At 34.0% G+C, this 16561-nt stretch overlaps 1 protein-coding gene across 4 annotated transcripts in view; it reads left to right on the forward strand.

Moving 5' to 3' along the window:
• Positions 1 to 16561, forward strand: part of CENPK (centromere protein K) — a 65871-nt gene that overhangs the window by 2114 nt on the left and 47196 nt on the right. For all 4 annotated transcript variants that reach the window (XM_070519591.1, XM_044772521.2, XM_014848506.3 and 1 more), the window contains exons 3-6: positions 4443 to 4593; positions 6676 to 6732; positions 9993 to 10065; positions 13778 to 13824. In XM_070519591.1, the coding sequence (XP_070375692.1) occupies positions 4477 to 4593; positions 6676 to 6732; positions 9993 to 10065; positions 13778 to 13824 (294 nt within the window). In that variant the 5' untranslated portion in view covers positions 4443 to 4476. The remainder of the gene's footprint in view (positions 1 to 4442; positions 4594 to 6675; positions 6733 to 9992; positions 10066 to 13777; positions 13825 to 16561) is intronic.

Genomic DNA, 16561 nt, shown 5'->3' on the forward strand with positions numbered 1-16561 from the left:
GTAAGTGTTGAAGCCAAGATTTAAACCTAGACAGTCTGATTGCAGAGTTCACACTTAAAAGTTTTTTATAGATAATGCTACAGTAAGCATACCTAAGTAGACTTATGCAAATATATATATTACTAGGAGTAGAATTTCTGGGTCAAAGATAAATGCATTTAAAAATTTGATGGATATTGCTTATTATCCTACAAAGTGACTGGTCTGCCAACCATGCATCCCTCTTGTTCTACAATCTTGCCAATGTTGTTTCTTATAAAATTTTTCATTATTGCTAGTCTGAATGAAAAGTAACTCTAATTTGCATTTTTATAAGTTTGACTGAGGTTAAGAAGGCATTTTTTCTATATTTAAAGATGTTTCTTATTTTTTCTTTTTTCTTTAAATTCCCACTTGTGTCCTTTGCCCTTTTCTATTGCAATGTTTTTGTTGTTTACCTTTAGTCTCTCCATTTGGTCTATTTCAGTCAGAAGCCTCTCTCTTCTAATACCTCCTTCTCTCCCTCCCTCCAAAAGTAATCCATAGCCTGACTTTTATAGTGATAGTTTTTTTGAGGGTTTTTTTTTATGATTGGTTGTTAGTTTTTTCTTCTAAATTTGTAGGCATTCATTATACATCAAGGAAATTAGGTCTTGGGTGCCATACATATTAGAGATATTTTTCTTAGGTTTTTGGGTTTTAAATTTTAACTTTTTAATGATATTATTATCCATGCAAAATTTTAAAAAATTTTATATAGAGATTTTACTTAGTTTTCCTTAGAAAGGCCTTTCCTAATCCAAGATCAAAAAAAAAATTCTCCATGTTTTCTTCCTGTTTGTTTTTATGATTTCTGTTTGGATTTTTTGAGAGATGGAGGAGTGGTGTAAACATCAAGGTATATGTCTAGGCTTATTTTTTCTCCCCAAATACTATGCAGTTTGTTTAAAAAAAACCAAAAAAGGAGGGGGTCTATATGTGCCAAAATATACATGGAAAAAAACCCAGAGTAGTGTATAAAATATGCTCCTATTTGGATTGTTCTTTCCCTTTAATTTGCATTGCTTCTTTTGTCATATATCACTCACCATAAATGTGTGAATCTAGAAAGGCTTTATATTGTGTTCCATTGTTTAATTTGCCTATCCATGTGCTAATTCCAAACTATCATAATTAGTATAGTTTTATAATATGTTTAACATCTGGTAAGGCGAATTTTCCAATCTTATTCTTCATGATGGTCTTGGCTGTTTTTGGCCCTTTGTATTTCCATATAAAGTTTAGAATTAGCTTGTCAAGTGCCAGACACACAGAAAAATTTAGAATTTTGATTAAGATTCAATAGATCAACTTTGGGGAAATTAACATGTTTATAATATTGAGTCCTCCAATCTATGAACATGATGTATCTATTCAAGTCATCTTTAAAACCTCTTTGTTGGTAAGTAATTGATTAAGCTATATAAAACTTAAGTTCCATATGAATAAAAGTATTTTCGGGGGGTGGGTTATTCTGATTTGCATTTGGTGTTGTGGAGTAGACACCCTCATTGTTCTTTATGGCTCCGCCCACCTCCATGAAATTGCCCAACTTTGGATCTCATCCATCAGTCTGCCACCTGCCATTCCTCTTTGCAGCAGTCATCTAGCACGATTATGTCACGCTCCTCATTCCTTGAAGACTTTCAGCTCTTGGCTCACTGTCACCCTCTGCAGCACTACTACCATAATTCTTGGTGATTTTAATATCCACATAGATGATACTTCCAATAACCTGGCCTCTGTTTTTCTTGACCTTTCCTCCAGTGATTATATTCTCTATCTTAGCTGTGTACTCCTATGGTCATATCTGAGAGACTTTGTCATTCTTTCACTCTGTCTCTCTCTGCATCTATGCTACTACACTGTAGAGAAAAATGTACAACTGTGTATTAGTTTCACTTTAGATTCATGACCGCTAATCTCAAATGGGCCTTTAGTGCTACCCAGTAATCCTACTATTTTACCCTCTTCCGTCTCTTCCATATCTGTTTTATTCATTTCTTCTGCTTTTAAACCTCCAATGCTTTGTTTCCATCCTCATTCACAGCTGATGACCTTAGTTACCATTTCACTGAGAAAAGAGAAACAACCCAAACAGAACTGCCGTAAGCTCCTAGCAACACATCTACTCACCTACCTACATTTGTGTCCCTAATATTCTGCCTACCATCACATTAAAATAGATGAACCGTGTGTACATTCAAAGCCAACCCCTCTACTTGTGTACTAGATCCCATTCTTCTTGTTCTCTCCTTTCTCTCCTGCATCAACAATATTTCCTCTTACTGTATCATATAAAGACGCTGTACTTTCTCTCATCTTACAAAAAAGAAATCTCTCTCTTGACCCCAATCTCCCTCCAGGTGGTACCTTATTTTTCTTTTCCTTTAGAGAAAAAATTCTTTAGAACGTTTTATACACTGGATATGTTTAGTTACTTGCCTTCTATTCTCTCTTAAATCCACTCCAATCAGGCTTTCACTGCTACCATTCTACTGAAACTGCTCTTATAAAGATTAACAGTGGCCTCCATTTTTATGATTTACTCCAGTGAAATTGTTGTGACAAATTACCCCAAAACTTAGAGGTGTAAAACAACCGTTCATTATGCTCAGCCATTCTGTGCATCAAGAATTCAGACAAGGCACAGCAGGGACACCTTGTCTCTGTTCCACAATGTCTGGACCCCGTCTAAAAGATTCAAAGCCTGGGGACTGAGTCATCATAAAACTTGTTCATGTGCATGTCCGGTGATTGAGTCTGACTTTTGGTTGGGAACCTCAGTTCCTTTCTATGTGCACTTCTCCGTGTGGTCTCTTCATTTTGTGTTAGTTTGGGCTTCCTCACAGCATGGTGGCTGGGTTGCAAGGGTGAGTGTTCCAAGAGAGAGGCAGACGTAAGCTATATTACCCTTTGTGACTTAGTTTTGGAAGTCATGTGGTGTCTCTTCCACTTTATTCTATTCATAAAGGCAATCAGAAAGTCACACTGAAGTTCAAGGGGAGGGTAAATAGGCTCTGCCTCTGGATGAGGGGGTGACAACCTGAAATAATTGCTGTGACTATTTTTGGAAAATACAGTCCCATATCTATATTGCTAAGTTAATTGTCAGTTCTCTGTTTCTATCTTACTTGACCTATCTCTAGTATTTGACAGTTCACCACTCCTTCCTTGAACGCTTTCTTATCTTGGGTTTCAGGATATCAAACTCTAGATTTTCCTCTTACCTTACCTGGTGCTCCTTCTAAGACTATTTAGATGGTTCTTCCTCATCTTCTCAAACTCTCCAGGTCTGAAACTCTTCTTATTTCTGTACATTCTTGCTTTTCTGAACTCAGCCAGCCTCATGGCTTTAAATATCTGTATGGTGATGACTGAAATTCTAACTTGAAACTTTCCCTGAACTCCAGGCATGTATATCCAACTGCCTAATCAGCAGCTCTACTAATAGACACCTTAAATTTCATGTGTCCTAAACTGAATTCTTAATCATCACTCCCCTGCATCTTGCTGAATCTATTTCTTCCACCACCTTTCCCGTCTCAGTAACTGGCAACTCCATCTCTCCATTGCTTAGGCACAAACTTTTTTAGTAATAATTAACTCCTCTCTTTCTTTGACACTCTATACACAGGATGTTAGGAAATCCTGTTGGCTCTATCTTGAAAATATATTCAGAATTGCACATTTTGTTCTGCCTCAATATTATCCTGGTCCACATCTTGCTTGGATCATTGCAATAGCTTTCTAACAGGCTTTCTTGCTTATGTTCTTCCTGGCTGTAGTAACCAGAATTATACTGTTAAAACGTAATTCAAGTCATGTCATTTCTCTGTTCAAAATCCTCTAACTGCTTATCATCTCAGCCTAAGTCCTTAAAATGGCCTACAAAGCCCACATGATCTCAACCCTATTATCTCTCTGACCTCATCTTCTGTTCTCTACCTTACTTACTCTGCTCTGGTCACACGGGCTGCTTTGCTGCTCTAGGAACATGGCAGTCATATTTCTGCACCAAGGCTTTTGCACTTGCAGTTCCCTCTGCTTGGAGCCTCTTCCCCTGAATGTCCCCATGTCTCACTTCCTTATCTCTTTCAGGTTTTTGCTTAACTGTCAACTTCTCAGTGACCTTATATGACGAGGTTATGTAAAATTACATTGCCTCTGCCCTAGCACTCCCTGTGTTTCTTCCCTGCCTTACTTTTCTCCATAGCACTTATAAATCATTGGATATACTCAGTATATATATTTTTAATTTTTTTGGTTTATTTTCTGTTTTCCTTAACTAGAACGTAAGCTCCATAGTAGGAGGATTTTTGCCTATTTTATTCACCATTTCATCTTTAGCTCCTAGCTGAGAATCTGGCAGGTAATAGATGGTCAACAAATATTGTTAAACGAATAAAAATTTTTTACTTTAGATTTTCTTATAAGGCTAAGAAAATTATAAGGCACATGTCAGTGAATCAGCAAGATCTAGATCCAGATAGTACTACAGAAGTGGAAGATGTTACAGATGCTGAAGAAGAACTTATTAAAGAATGTGAAGAACTGTGGAAAGATATGGAAGAAGTAAGTATCAAGAGATAAAAGTGATATATCAACTAATTACTATAAGATTTAAATTTAATTTCAATAATAGATTTAGGAAACAAATAATTATGCTGGTTCCTGAAAGCCATTGTATTATATGATAAATATTTATATAGTTTTTAGACCTATAACCATTCATTCAAGAAACTTTATACTAGGTGAGCTGTAGAAAGAGAAAAAATTATAGCAATCCTGGCCCTCAATGAGATTATTATCTAATGGAGGCAAAAGCCATTATATTAGAAGTATTGTGGCAGAAGTGCAAAGACTATACTTAAGAGAAGTACTAAACATAGACTAAAGAGGTCAAGGATACTTTCTAAAAGAAGTAATAACTGAATTAATTTCTAAAGGGTAAATAGGAATTAGCCTATGAAAGTGGGAGCAGTATACAAAGCAGAAAGAACAAAATATATAAAAGTTGGGAGAGTTTAGAAAAATCTAAGTAGAATATTATGGTTTATGTAAATTAGGAGAACAAGGACTTGTGGAGTGAAACTGGAGAGGTAATTAGGGGCAAGAACATGAAGGATTTTCTTGAGTGTATACTATGAGGAGCCATTAAAGGATTATAAACATGAAGTGACATGATGGGTTTTGTAGTTTGGGAAAATCACTCTGGTGGTTTTGAAGAAAATGGAATGCAAAAGAGTGAGAAAACAGATAGAGGGCCGGCCCGGTGGCTCAGTGGTTAAGTTCGCACGTTCCGCTTCGCGGCGGCCCGGGGTTCGCCGGTTCAGATCCCGGGTGTGGACGTGGCGCTGCTTGGCAAAAGCCATGCTGTGGTAGGTGTCCCACATATAAAGTGGAGGAAGATGGGCACGGATGTTAGCTCAGGGCCAGTCTTCCTCAGCAAAAAGAGGAGGATTTGCAGTAGTTAGCTCAAGGCTAATTTTCCTCAAAAAAAAAAAAATTAAAAAAAAATAGAAAACAGTTAGAAAGAGCATTTAGGAGGCTCTAGTAGTCTTGTTAAGTACTGAAGGCCTAGATTCTGTCATTGCAAAGAGAGAAGAATGGATTCAAGAGATATGAAGGAGGTCGAATCAAAAGGACTTGGAAGTCACTTGTGAAATGGGGAGGAATTATGGGTAGTTTCAGGTTCATGGTTTGAGCCATTGGGTGGTTGGTGGGGTTATTTCCTAAGATAGAGAATATAGAAGTGAGGAGAACACATAATTATGGAGTTTGAGTGAAAATATGGACTAAGTTAGAAAATGTGTTTGAAATGTATGTACATTTTCTGGGGTAGTGCAACAGAACCACTTCTGGTACACTACAGAATGTTGGTAAAAATTTGTTCTACTTATAGTAGTGTAATGGATGATATATAGGCCACAGACATTTTTCATATCCTGTTCTGTCCAGTAAAGTTTCAGATTAGGACAGGTTAGTGGCTCTTTTGCTTTAAAAAGATTTTTTTTAACATAAATCTTTGGTACTCCATCATTAAGTGTATTTTCAAGGTAATTTATATAATCCTTTTTTTTTGCTTTTGTTATTTTTTCACTATAGAAATTTGAATTTAAAAATATAATTTTTTTGGTAGAAGAATATTGTAACTATAAATAAGTACAATTAAAATTTAAATTATTCATATTTTTACCTCAGATATAATCACTCTTAATGGTTGTAGATTTTTTTTTGATGGCATAGAAACACTGTCTCCTGAAGACTATTTTCTTATGATCTTAACTATCTTCTTACCTCTTTTATTATTTTTCTATAATGCTTTCCCTCTTATTCTCTTATTTTCCATTTTTCCAGTATCTGGCTTTTAATTCACTCTAGCTATTTTTGTTTTGTTTTTCCTTATGCTCATTTTCTCATTCTGTATAAAAGGCTAGTATCCCCTTTTGCTTTTCATGTATTCACCTTGGGACCTGTTTGGCTTCCTTCCTGATCCTCTTGCTTAGAAAGGGAGGAATTAAACAAAATCTTCTCTTTCATCAGATATTTGTATATTTAGAGGAATATTACATTGAGTGGTCTAAAAGGGGAGAAGAAGAGAATTGTCTGTGGGTTATAGTATGTGACTTGATTTTCTTTACTTTTTACATCAAGTGTCAGAATAAACTATCACTTGTTGGAACTGAGACACTCACTGAATCAAATGCTCAGGTATGAATCCTTTTTATCTTCCTAAAATAGCTAAGTGGAATTCATTGTATTTTGGATAAGCAGTATATTTGTCTATATTATCCCAAGTGTAATAGCTGTGTTAACAGCTGTGTGCCTAATCATTTGGAAAATACTCTTTCTGACTTAAGAAAGTATTCTAAAAAATTTTTGACTAAGCTGTTATAAATAAATAAGAGAATATTTTCTTTGTTATATATCTTTTAACAGCTACATATACATTTAACTGTTGAGTGACTTGCTCTTTGGCTGCTATTATGATACCTGTTAAAAGAACAAAGACTGTCTTACTTTGTGTTAGGTACAGCAGCCACAGTTATTTTAATATCTGTATGGAATCTTAACTGATTTTACCCTAAGCTTAACAAAGGATTATTATCCATTTTAGTAATCAAAGACCTATGGAATTGGTTTAGGAATAAACCAATGGATAAAGTTGAACAGAGTAACAGTTTAAAATGTGAGTAAGATGGTAGTTTCAATCTGTGGGAAAGTGATGAATTAATTAATAAATGGTAGTCGTACAACTAGATATCCATCTGGGAGAAAATAAAATTGGACTTCTATGTCTCATTATATAGACATAAATTCTAGATAGATATGCCGTACGTATCTTATAAGAAAAGCTCAGAGACTATTAGTGCAATCTAGGGACAGGGGAAAACTCTTGGCTAATAATAGAAATCTAGACATTATAAAAGAAAATTTAGATGTATTTGACCATATAAAAAGTCAAAAATATTTTATTGATAAAAATTCTAAGAACAAAGTCAATGATACAAATGATTTCAATGAAAGTTCTCCAGAACTTTTGGGAGCATATCAAAAGACATAGGAACCAATTGAAGGCACTCTTGTTGCCCAAATTTGGTATCATGTGAGCATCAAAAGGAATAATGGCTTTGATTTATTATAGCTATGAAAAAATAAAAGTCTATGAGCATAATAATACTCAATAAAAAATGAGAATGAGAGAGATAAGGAAAGAAGGGGAAAAAACTAATTTGTCACTTTTGAAACTGCCTATTGCACTAGATCTTTAATCTAAAAATGGATGATAAAGAATTAAGCTGTCTTTTGGAAAAATTTTTTTATCCATCAAATATAGAGTTCTATGGTACAGTGTAAAACTGATTTTTTATTTGGAAAAGCTTTATACAGTAAATAAGCTATCATCTGGTTTTCTTGGGAAGTGTGGTTCTTATGTTGTAGAAATTGAGACCTCCTGACTGAGAATCATTTGGGATGGGGCCTATAAGTGTCCTGAATGATTTTCATGCAATAAGCCAAACACTGGCTTTGAGGGAAGTGCTTATGTAATTGTAAATGTGCAATGTCCTGAGATATTCAATAATAACGTTATCTAAAGAATTCACAAAATGCCTTTTCCTATTGTATTGAGGGTCCCCAAGAATACTCCCAGGTTGATGATTCTCTAAGGGGACTCATAGGACTCAGTATATGGTCATACTCATGGCTGAGATTTATTACATTGAAAGGATACAGAATAAAACCAGTAAAGAGAAAAAGAGATGGGTGAAGTCCAGAGGAAACCAGGTGTGAACTTTCAGGAGTCCTCTCCCAGTGGAGTCACTTAAGACGTGCTTAATTTCCCCAGAGAGTTCTGATAAGTGTGAAATGTTGTCTACCAGGGAACCTCCTTAGAGACTCAGTGCCCAAGGTTTTTTGTAGGGGCTAGTTACATAGCCACCCTCTGCCTAGCAGTTATCAAAATACCAGACTCCCAGAAGGAAAGCAGGTATTCAGCAGAAATCATAATCTTTGCACATTTTAGGCACAGAGAGCCAGTCTTATCAGTTAGGTTAGTGGGAACCATTTCAAAATTCAAATTCCCAGATGCCAGACAAGAGCCTTTAAGGATAGTCTCAGACTTGCTTTGTTAACTCTTTTCTGCACACCTAATAACTTCAAAACTTCAATATTAAAACTCAGTTCATTTTCTGAAGCAAGAAGTTGGATATTTTAAATGAGAAAATGGCAAGATTTCTCAAGTTTTTGTGTTTAAATCACTTTAGAAATACTACTGTTACTTTCTTTTCTTAGAAAATGTTGTTTAATTTTATAGCGAGATCAGAAATAATTTGGGTATTTGCCTTACCTGGGCTTTGGCAAGGTAAGAGCTGTGCTTCGTCAATACAGTGTGAAGTTGAACTGTATGAAATTACTGGTTTTTAATAGGTTGAAAAATGAATATCGGTAACTATATGTTTCAACTTGATATGTACAGAAAAAGTGATATGGATTCCTTATCATTATGATGGTTTTGCCTATTTTAGATACTACTTTCTAAGAATTTGTTATCCTTTCCTAGTGATAATAATAATTAACATTTATAAATCGCTTTATAGTTCACAAAAAACTTTTTCACATTCTTATTTAATTATTTATAAGAAAATAATGTTAAACTCTCCTTTGGTAAAAATTTTAAATAACTGTAAATGCATTTTTATATAATTATATAAAGCATTCAAAGAGACCAGTTTCTTTTTCCTTTGACTGTTTAACAGGCAATGTTATGATACAGAGCAGAGTCTTTGAGCTACCTGCTCTGTATCGTAGAATTGGGTTAGAAAAGACAGTACTTGGTGTCCTTTTAGTGTAAATATTACAGTAATACCGATTGCATTTTTGAAATGTGAATTTTTGATCTGTCTGGCTATTAATAAGGATTATATAGAGGAGATAAAAAATGTTCTGAAATTTAACTTTAAGCGTACATAGACTTTAATTTTATGGTCTGATCAAGCGACAGATTTATCACATAGATTTGTAATTATCAGAATTATAATGATTGGAGCCGCCTAATATCAGAGACATATCCATCCTAATTTATCTTTGGCTAAAGGGGTGCACAATTTAAAATTTGTGTAAAAAATGTTGGCAAGAAATAGCCTATTTTTTAAAGAAATATTGGTTTAGAGAATAAACTTAATGTATGTATGTTCTTTTATTTTAGGTTGAGTGGTGAAGTAGAATTGATCTTTTTTTAATACTATATCATTAGTATAACAGTCAATTTATGAGCTATGATTAGTATGTTTTAAAGCAGAATTCTGTTTGGAGTGATAATCTTTTATAGTTTAGCTAGGTAATTATGTTAGCTATTTATGTTAGAAACTTGTATTAAAGTATAAGAATGTCTATACTTTCATCTATGAATGGCTATGAATGGCATTCAACAAGAAATGATTTTGTCTTATTCTCTTGTTCTTTTTTAATAGCTATCATTATTAATTATGCAAATGAAATGTTTGACTGCTGAACTCAGTCAATGGCAGAAAGAAACTCCTAAAAGTAAGATTCTTATTTTTAGGTTTATATTTTTGTAAACAAATTACTGTAATGGCAAGTTAATTTAGTGATCACAAGAAGAGTTACAAGATCCAGTTAGCCTTCTTGAAATTGCCTAAATTCCATTGATATTAGAAAGCCACCTCAGTTTTCTTTCTGTTTACACATTGTTTTCTGCTTATTTTATTATATAGATAATAAGAAACATATCTGTCTCACGTTAGAGTGTAGTAATTTTGATTATGGAGACCTTATTATAGCCATCATTTTATCCTCATAGATACTATCTTATATGCTCAGTAGAAACTATAAGTTGTTTCTTAATGAATGAAACTTATCTAGTATAAGAGAAAAGTTATTTTAGATACTTATTTATGTAAGGGCCGCATAGATTGTTATGTTGCCTCTTGATTTGTCCAGCAGAGGCCGACTGTATTTTTGCCTTTAGTTGAGATATAGAAGATGGCTTAAAAATCTGTAGTTATAATACCCAGCTGACCATGTGTGTACCTGTATTTGTGGTCTATATAAATTGTACCCTCTTTTTCCATGTACATCTTCCTTCCCCTTTCTCCTACCCCTCTGTCTCCTTTCCTTTAACTCCCTCCACTTCCCTTCTTAGTCTCCTTTGTTGGCTTATCATTCTCTATTCCAGTTATGGGGATTCTTTTCTCCTCATTCTCTTCCTAGATAATTTCATCCATTCTTGGTTTTAATTACTATATTTACGCTAATGTCCTCCATTGTTCCACGTCTTCGCTACCACTTAGTAGTCTTTTTAATTTTAGCACTTCTGGTAAGTATATGTATATACAATTGTGATTTTAATTTGCATTAAACTTTATATCCTATTGCCTCCTCAGCACTATATTGAGCATCTCAAAGGCTGCTCATAATCTGCTGTTAAAATCTTGGTGTTCTCCCGAGGACTGTGCTCAGCTGTTTTTGCTTCTTACTCTGTATGTTATTCCAGCATTATATTTTCTGCTTCTGTTTTTGTTTATTATATCTGTATTAATGACTTGTGTAGTAGTTTGCTAGGGCTGCCCTAACAAAGTACCATGGACTGTGTGGCTTAAACAACAGAAATTTATTTTCTCACAATTTTGGAGGCTAAAAGTCCAAGATCAAGGTATTGACAGGGTTGGTTCCTTCTGAGGCCTTTTTTCTTGGCTTATAGATAGCTGTCTTCTCCTAGTGTCTTCACATGGTCTCCCTCTGTGCCCATCTGTGTCCTAATCTCTTTGTATAGGGATGCCAGTCACGTTTAAGTAAGGCCCATCTGAATGACCTCATTTAACATAATTGCCTCTTTAAAGACCCTATTGTAAGTACAGTCACATTCTCAGGTACTGGGAGGTTAGGACTTCAACGTGAATTGGTCTAGGGGAGAGGCACGATTTTCATAACAACTTGCAAATCTATATATCCAAATCATACTTATATAGCTTTCTACCTTAGAGAGATCATTTCCAAAATATTCTATAGATTCAGATTCATGTCTCAGATTCATGAACTGATCTCTGTTCCCAAAATATTCTACAGATGCCTCAGATTCATGGTCTGATCTCTGTTGAATGGAATCTATTTGATTAGACATAAATTTAATAGTCCTTCTAGATTCTTCCTTTTTCATATTTCACATACAGCCAGTTATTAACTATTGAGCCCTACTGCCACAGATTTAGTTTAGGCCTTCATCACCAATCCATTAGATTATTATAATAGACTTTTTACTTCTTGATCAAGATATTTTTAATTAATTGTAGAAACTTTCAAACTTAAAGAAAAGTTAAAGGTCCAACTTCATTCTTTTGCATGTGTATCGAGTTTTTCCAATACCGTTTGTTGAGATAACTGTCTTTTCCCCCATTGAATTGTCTTGGCACCCTTGTCAAAAAAATGTGAGGATTTATTTCTGGGCTCTGTTCTATCCTGTCGGTCTATATGTCTGTCTCTATGCCAGTAGCATACTGTTTTGATTACTGTAGCTTGTAGTAACTTTTGAAATTAGAAAATATGAAACCTCCAACTTTGTTCTTTTTTCCCCAAGATTGTTTTGGCCATGTGGGTTCCCTTGAGATTCTGTGTGAATTTTAGGATGGATTTTTCTGTTTCTGCAAAAAACATTGGGATTTTGATAGGGATTGCATTGAATCTGTAGCTCACTTTGAGGTAGTATTGACATCTTAACAATGTTAAGTCTTATAATCATGGAACACATATGTCTTTCTATTTATTGGTGTCTTTAATTTCTTTCAGCAATATTTTGTAGTTTTTAGGATACAGATCTTTTGCCTCCTGGGCTAAATTTTATTCCTAAGTATTCTTTTTGAGGCTATATATCGGAGTTTTTAATTTTTATTTTTCTTATTATCATCATCCCTTACATACACACCTTGTCCTGGTAACCCCAAACACACAGGCTGCCATATTGGTCAAGTACCCTTCTTAAGGTTGCCAGTTTCATAGGCTGCCACACTGTAAGGATTTTAAAAATCTTTATATTCTTAGAACCTGCCGTATTGTATTGGTTGAAATGACTGAATGAATATTGAAATGCTTCTCTTGGCCAAACTGGCCAAGAGGAAGATTTTTAGACTTTGGGTTCTTAAAATCCTTCTCACTGCATTTTTTGATATGAATAGTAGCCGTCCTGAGACTTCTAATCAGTTCTAATATAGAACCTATGAAGCACATCTAGGAAGCTCTTTCCTATTAGAAGACCCTATAGAATAGCAGATAGCTTAGAAAGTTTTTGGTAGCATGTCATTTGAGAAATTTTAAATAGCACTTTGTTAGGAAAGGTAAACTTTCCTAAGTATATGGGTTGAACTTTTCTAAGCATAAGGATTTAATTTTGCTATACAAAATTAAAATGAAATATTAGTTTGTGCTCATCAGATTGGCACAAATTTTAGAAGAGTTTATATCTTTTGCTGTTTCTTATTCATTGTTCATAGAAATTCTTTAGAAAAGAATCTGGCATCCTGTATTAAAATTCAAAATACACATTTCCTTCTGTGAAATTCCATGTCTGGGAATCTGTCCCACAGAAATTAAAGCACAAATACATAAAGACACAAATAAAAGAATGTTACTGTATCATTGCTTTTTGTGGCCAAAGCTAGACATAAATTTAATGCTATCATTAGCAAAACCACTGAATACATGGTATATTCACCCTGTGGAATATTATGCAGCGACTTAAAGTTATTAATTAGAGTTATACTAGATCAATAGAAAGGATTCTCATGGGGCTTTTTTTGAGTAAAAACAAGATACGAATAATATGTGTGCTATGATCCCATTCTTGTAAAACCAGCAATGAAATAATTAATAACCCTTGGATGTATATGTATATATATGTATATGTATGCATGCATAGGATCATATGAGTACAGAAAGAAATATTAAGGAACACATTATAGATTATTAATTTTGCTTTTGAGGGATTGAGAAAACAAAACAAGAAAGGAAAAAGGTACTAAAAACAAAATGCATAAATATCACGTTTGTCTAAAATTATATATGTTGGTTATATATGTAAAGATGTTAAAAAATGATTTCATAAAAACTGCACACATTTCATAAAAACTTCTGTAATATGTACATAGAAAGGGAAGAGAGTTTCCTAGAAAGCACAAAATCAAATTTTTGATTTTTGAGGGTTAACTAAGCATTTGTATAATTTTGTTTCATTTTGTTTCTGTAGTAATTCCGCTGAATGAAGAAGTTCTGCTAACATTAGGAAAAGAAGAGGTAAGTCACTTAATGAATTTCTATAACCCCAAAAATTTATTACTAGAAGTGTTTTGGATAAGTTCATGACATAAGAAGTAGGGTGAAACCACTTTAAAACCATATTAATTTTTCTATTTTTATCTTAATTATGTTTTATTAAACAGAATATTTTGAGTTTTAAAATTTTTGAATTCAATCCAAAAATTTGAATTTTGAACTCAATTTGTATATCAGAACTATCACTAAAGTTTAATATGTAAACTTTTACTCTTGTACTTAATTTTTAGTTTATTAAACTCTCTTCATAATAAAGAAGAAAGGTTAAGCTAAATTGTCATACATATCCATCTTTCCTTCTCAAAACTTAAGATAAATGTCAATACAGACATGTTTTTAAAGTTTAATTCCATTTGGTCAAAGTATAGGAGAGAAGATAGACTCAAACAGGAATTTTAAACAAGGTTGTAGAACATGCAAAGAGATAAGTATCTGTGTGCCCTTAGAGACAGAAATAGTGATTAAAAGAGAGATTATCTGCCTTATAGAATTGAAGAAAGGCTTGGAATTTGAAGGAACCTGGTACTGCAAAATTCAGGGTTCAAGCGTGTGCTAAAAACAAGGTTTCTTTAAAGTCAGAACACGGACTATTAGAATTTTTCTCTCTTATAGTCAAACAGCTAACTTTTTATTCACATACCTGAAAACTGGAGGTATATGGCATAGAGGCATTAAATTATTGAGGCTCTGGACTCAGGGACACCAGGTTGGGTGTTTAGTAGGGGTGGTGTGCAGGTCAAAAGTCAGAAAGCTCAAGTTAACATTTTCATACAGTTTGGTGGAAGTACCAGCTCTTCTCCCTGCTCTGTCTCTAGAGGTTCTGTAGCCTGGTATAAAAATAGCCTCCAACAGGAGATAAAATAATCTCTGGAAAATCTAAATGGCCCAAGAAAAAAGATCTATAAGTATTAATAAATGGAACTCCCTGGTAAAAAAGCAGGGTGGCTGTACTAACAAAGCCCCATTCATAAACAGAGTTTTTAGTAAGTTTTTGATTTTTAAATATGAACGTCCAGCCAATGATCATCAGTATTTGTGAAATGCCTCCAAATGGAAAGGCAGAAACCCAAAACAGTTGACAAATACGAACCTTAAGGAAATAGAAAAATTCAAGGAGCAAGGAGAGTTTAATAAAATAATATCTTCAGAGTGATAAAACAATTTGTTGAGTCCACAAAATAACAATGCCAGTTTTTAAAAAAGACAACTTTATATCCCCTATGATGGCTATGATCAAAAGATAGACAATAACAAGTATTGGTGAAGATGTGGAGAAATTAGAACACATATACACTGCTGATAGGAATGTGAGATGCTGTAGCCATTTTGCAAAACAGGCTGGTAGTTCCTCAAAAGGTAAACGAGTTACTGTCTGAACCAGCAGTTTCACACCTAGGTATATACCCAAGAGAAATGAAAATATGTGTGTGAAAAACTTACACATAAATGTTCATAACAACATTTTTCTTAATAGCCAAAAGGGGCAAGCAACCCAAATGTTAATCAACTGATGGATGGATAAATAAAATGTGATGTATTTATACAATGGCATATTATTGAAATGAAGTACTGATATATGCTATAATATGGATGTACCTTGAAAACCTTATGCTAAATGAAAGAAGCCAGTCACAAAGGATCACATATTATACGATTCCATTTATATCAAATATTCATAATAGGAAAATGTATAGGGATGGAAAGTAGATTGTTGCTTGTTGATTCAGGCTGGGTGATTGGAAAGGACATAGTGAGTGACTGCTAAAGGATACTGCTAACAGGTTTCCTTTTGGGGTGTGAAAATGTTCAAAAATTGGTTGTGGTGATGTTTGTACAACTCTGTGAATATACTAAAAATCATTGAATTATATACTTTAGATGAGTAAATTGTATGATATGTGAATTATACCTCAATAATGCTGTTAATTTTAAAAGGGAGCATTCAGAGAACAAGAGGGTGCCCTTCTAAATGAAAATATGATAGCTGAAATAATCACAAAGGAGATTGGTAATTATAGTAATGGAAATCTCCTAGAGAGTAGGTTAGGAATGGAGAAAAAAAGGAAAATTAGAATAATAGAAGATAAGAAAACTAGAGTATCAACTCAAAAGGACAAAATATGGCCAGTAGAAGTTCCACAATAGAAAAAAGTAGAAAGGAAGATATTATAAAATAAATACATGAACATTTTTCCCAGAATGAAAGATAATGATTTTTCTCCACATTGAAAAGGTCCACCAAATTTCCAACATCATTCATTAAAAATAATATATGACATAATGATCCAGCATAATTTTCCCATTGGTGGCAGCCCTTAGGCTAGCAGCTGTAGTTTGGACTGGCCGAAATCCAAACCTGATGCAGTGCCAGTATCTGCCTCAACAGTCTACTTTCGTTTTAACTGTTACAGATAAAAAGAGCAAAAGGATTGAATATTTGGCTTGTTTCTCATTATTTTGCACTTCCTTATGCATTCAGTGAGCCAACTCTGAGAATTATTTCTATCATGTCTGAATTTCATTGATAAAGTCTACCTACAGTAACTGATCACAGTAACTGATCACAGTGCAGCTCTTGTCGTATACCTTTGTTGACCTGATAACCATCAGGCATCAAAGATTCATCATCCCCTGGCCCGTCATCCTTCCTTTTCCCAAACAGTGCTTTCACCAGGTTTCAGTAAGACAGGGTCATTAT

This window comes from Equus asinus, chromosome 10 (genome assembly GCF_041296235.1).
Source record: "Equus asinus isolate D_3611 breed Donkey chromosome 10, EquAss-T2T_v2, whole genome shotgun sequence".
Lineage (NCBI taxonomy): Eukaryota > Metazoa > Chordata > Mammalia > Perissodactyla > Equidae > Equus > Equus asinus.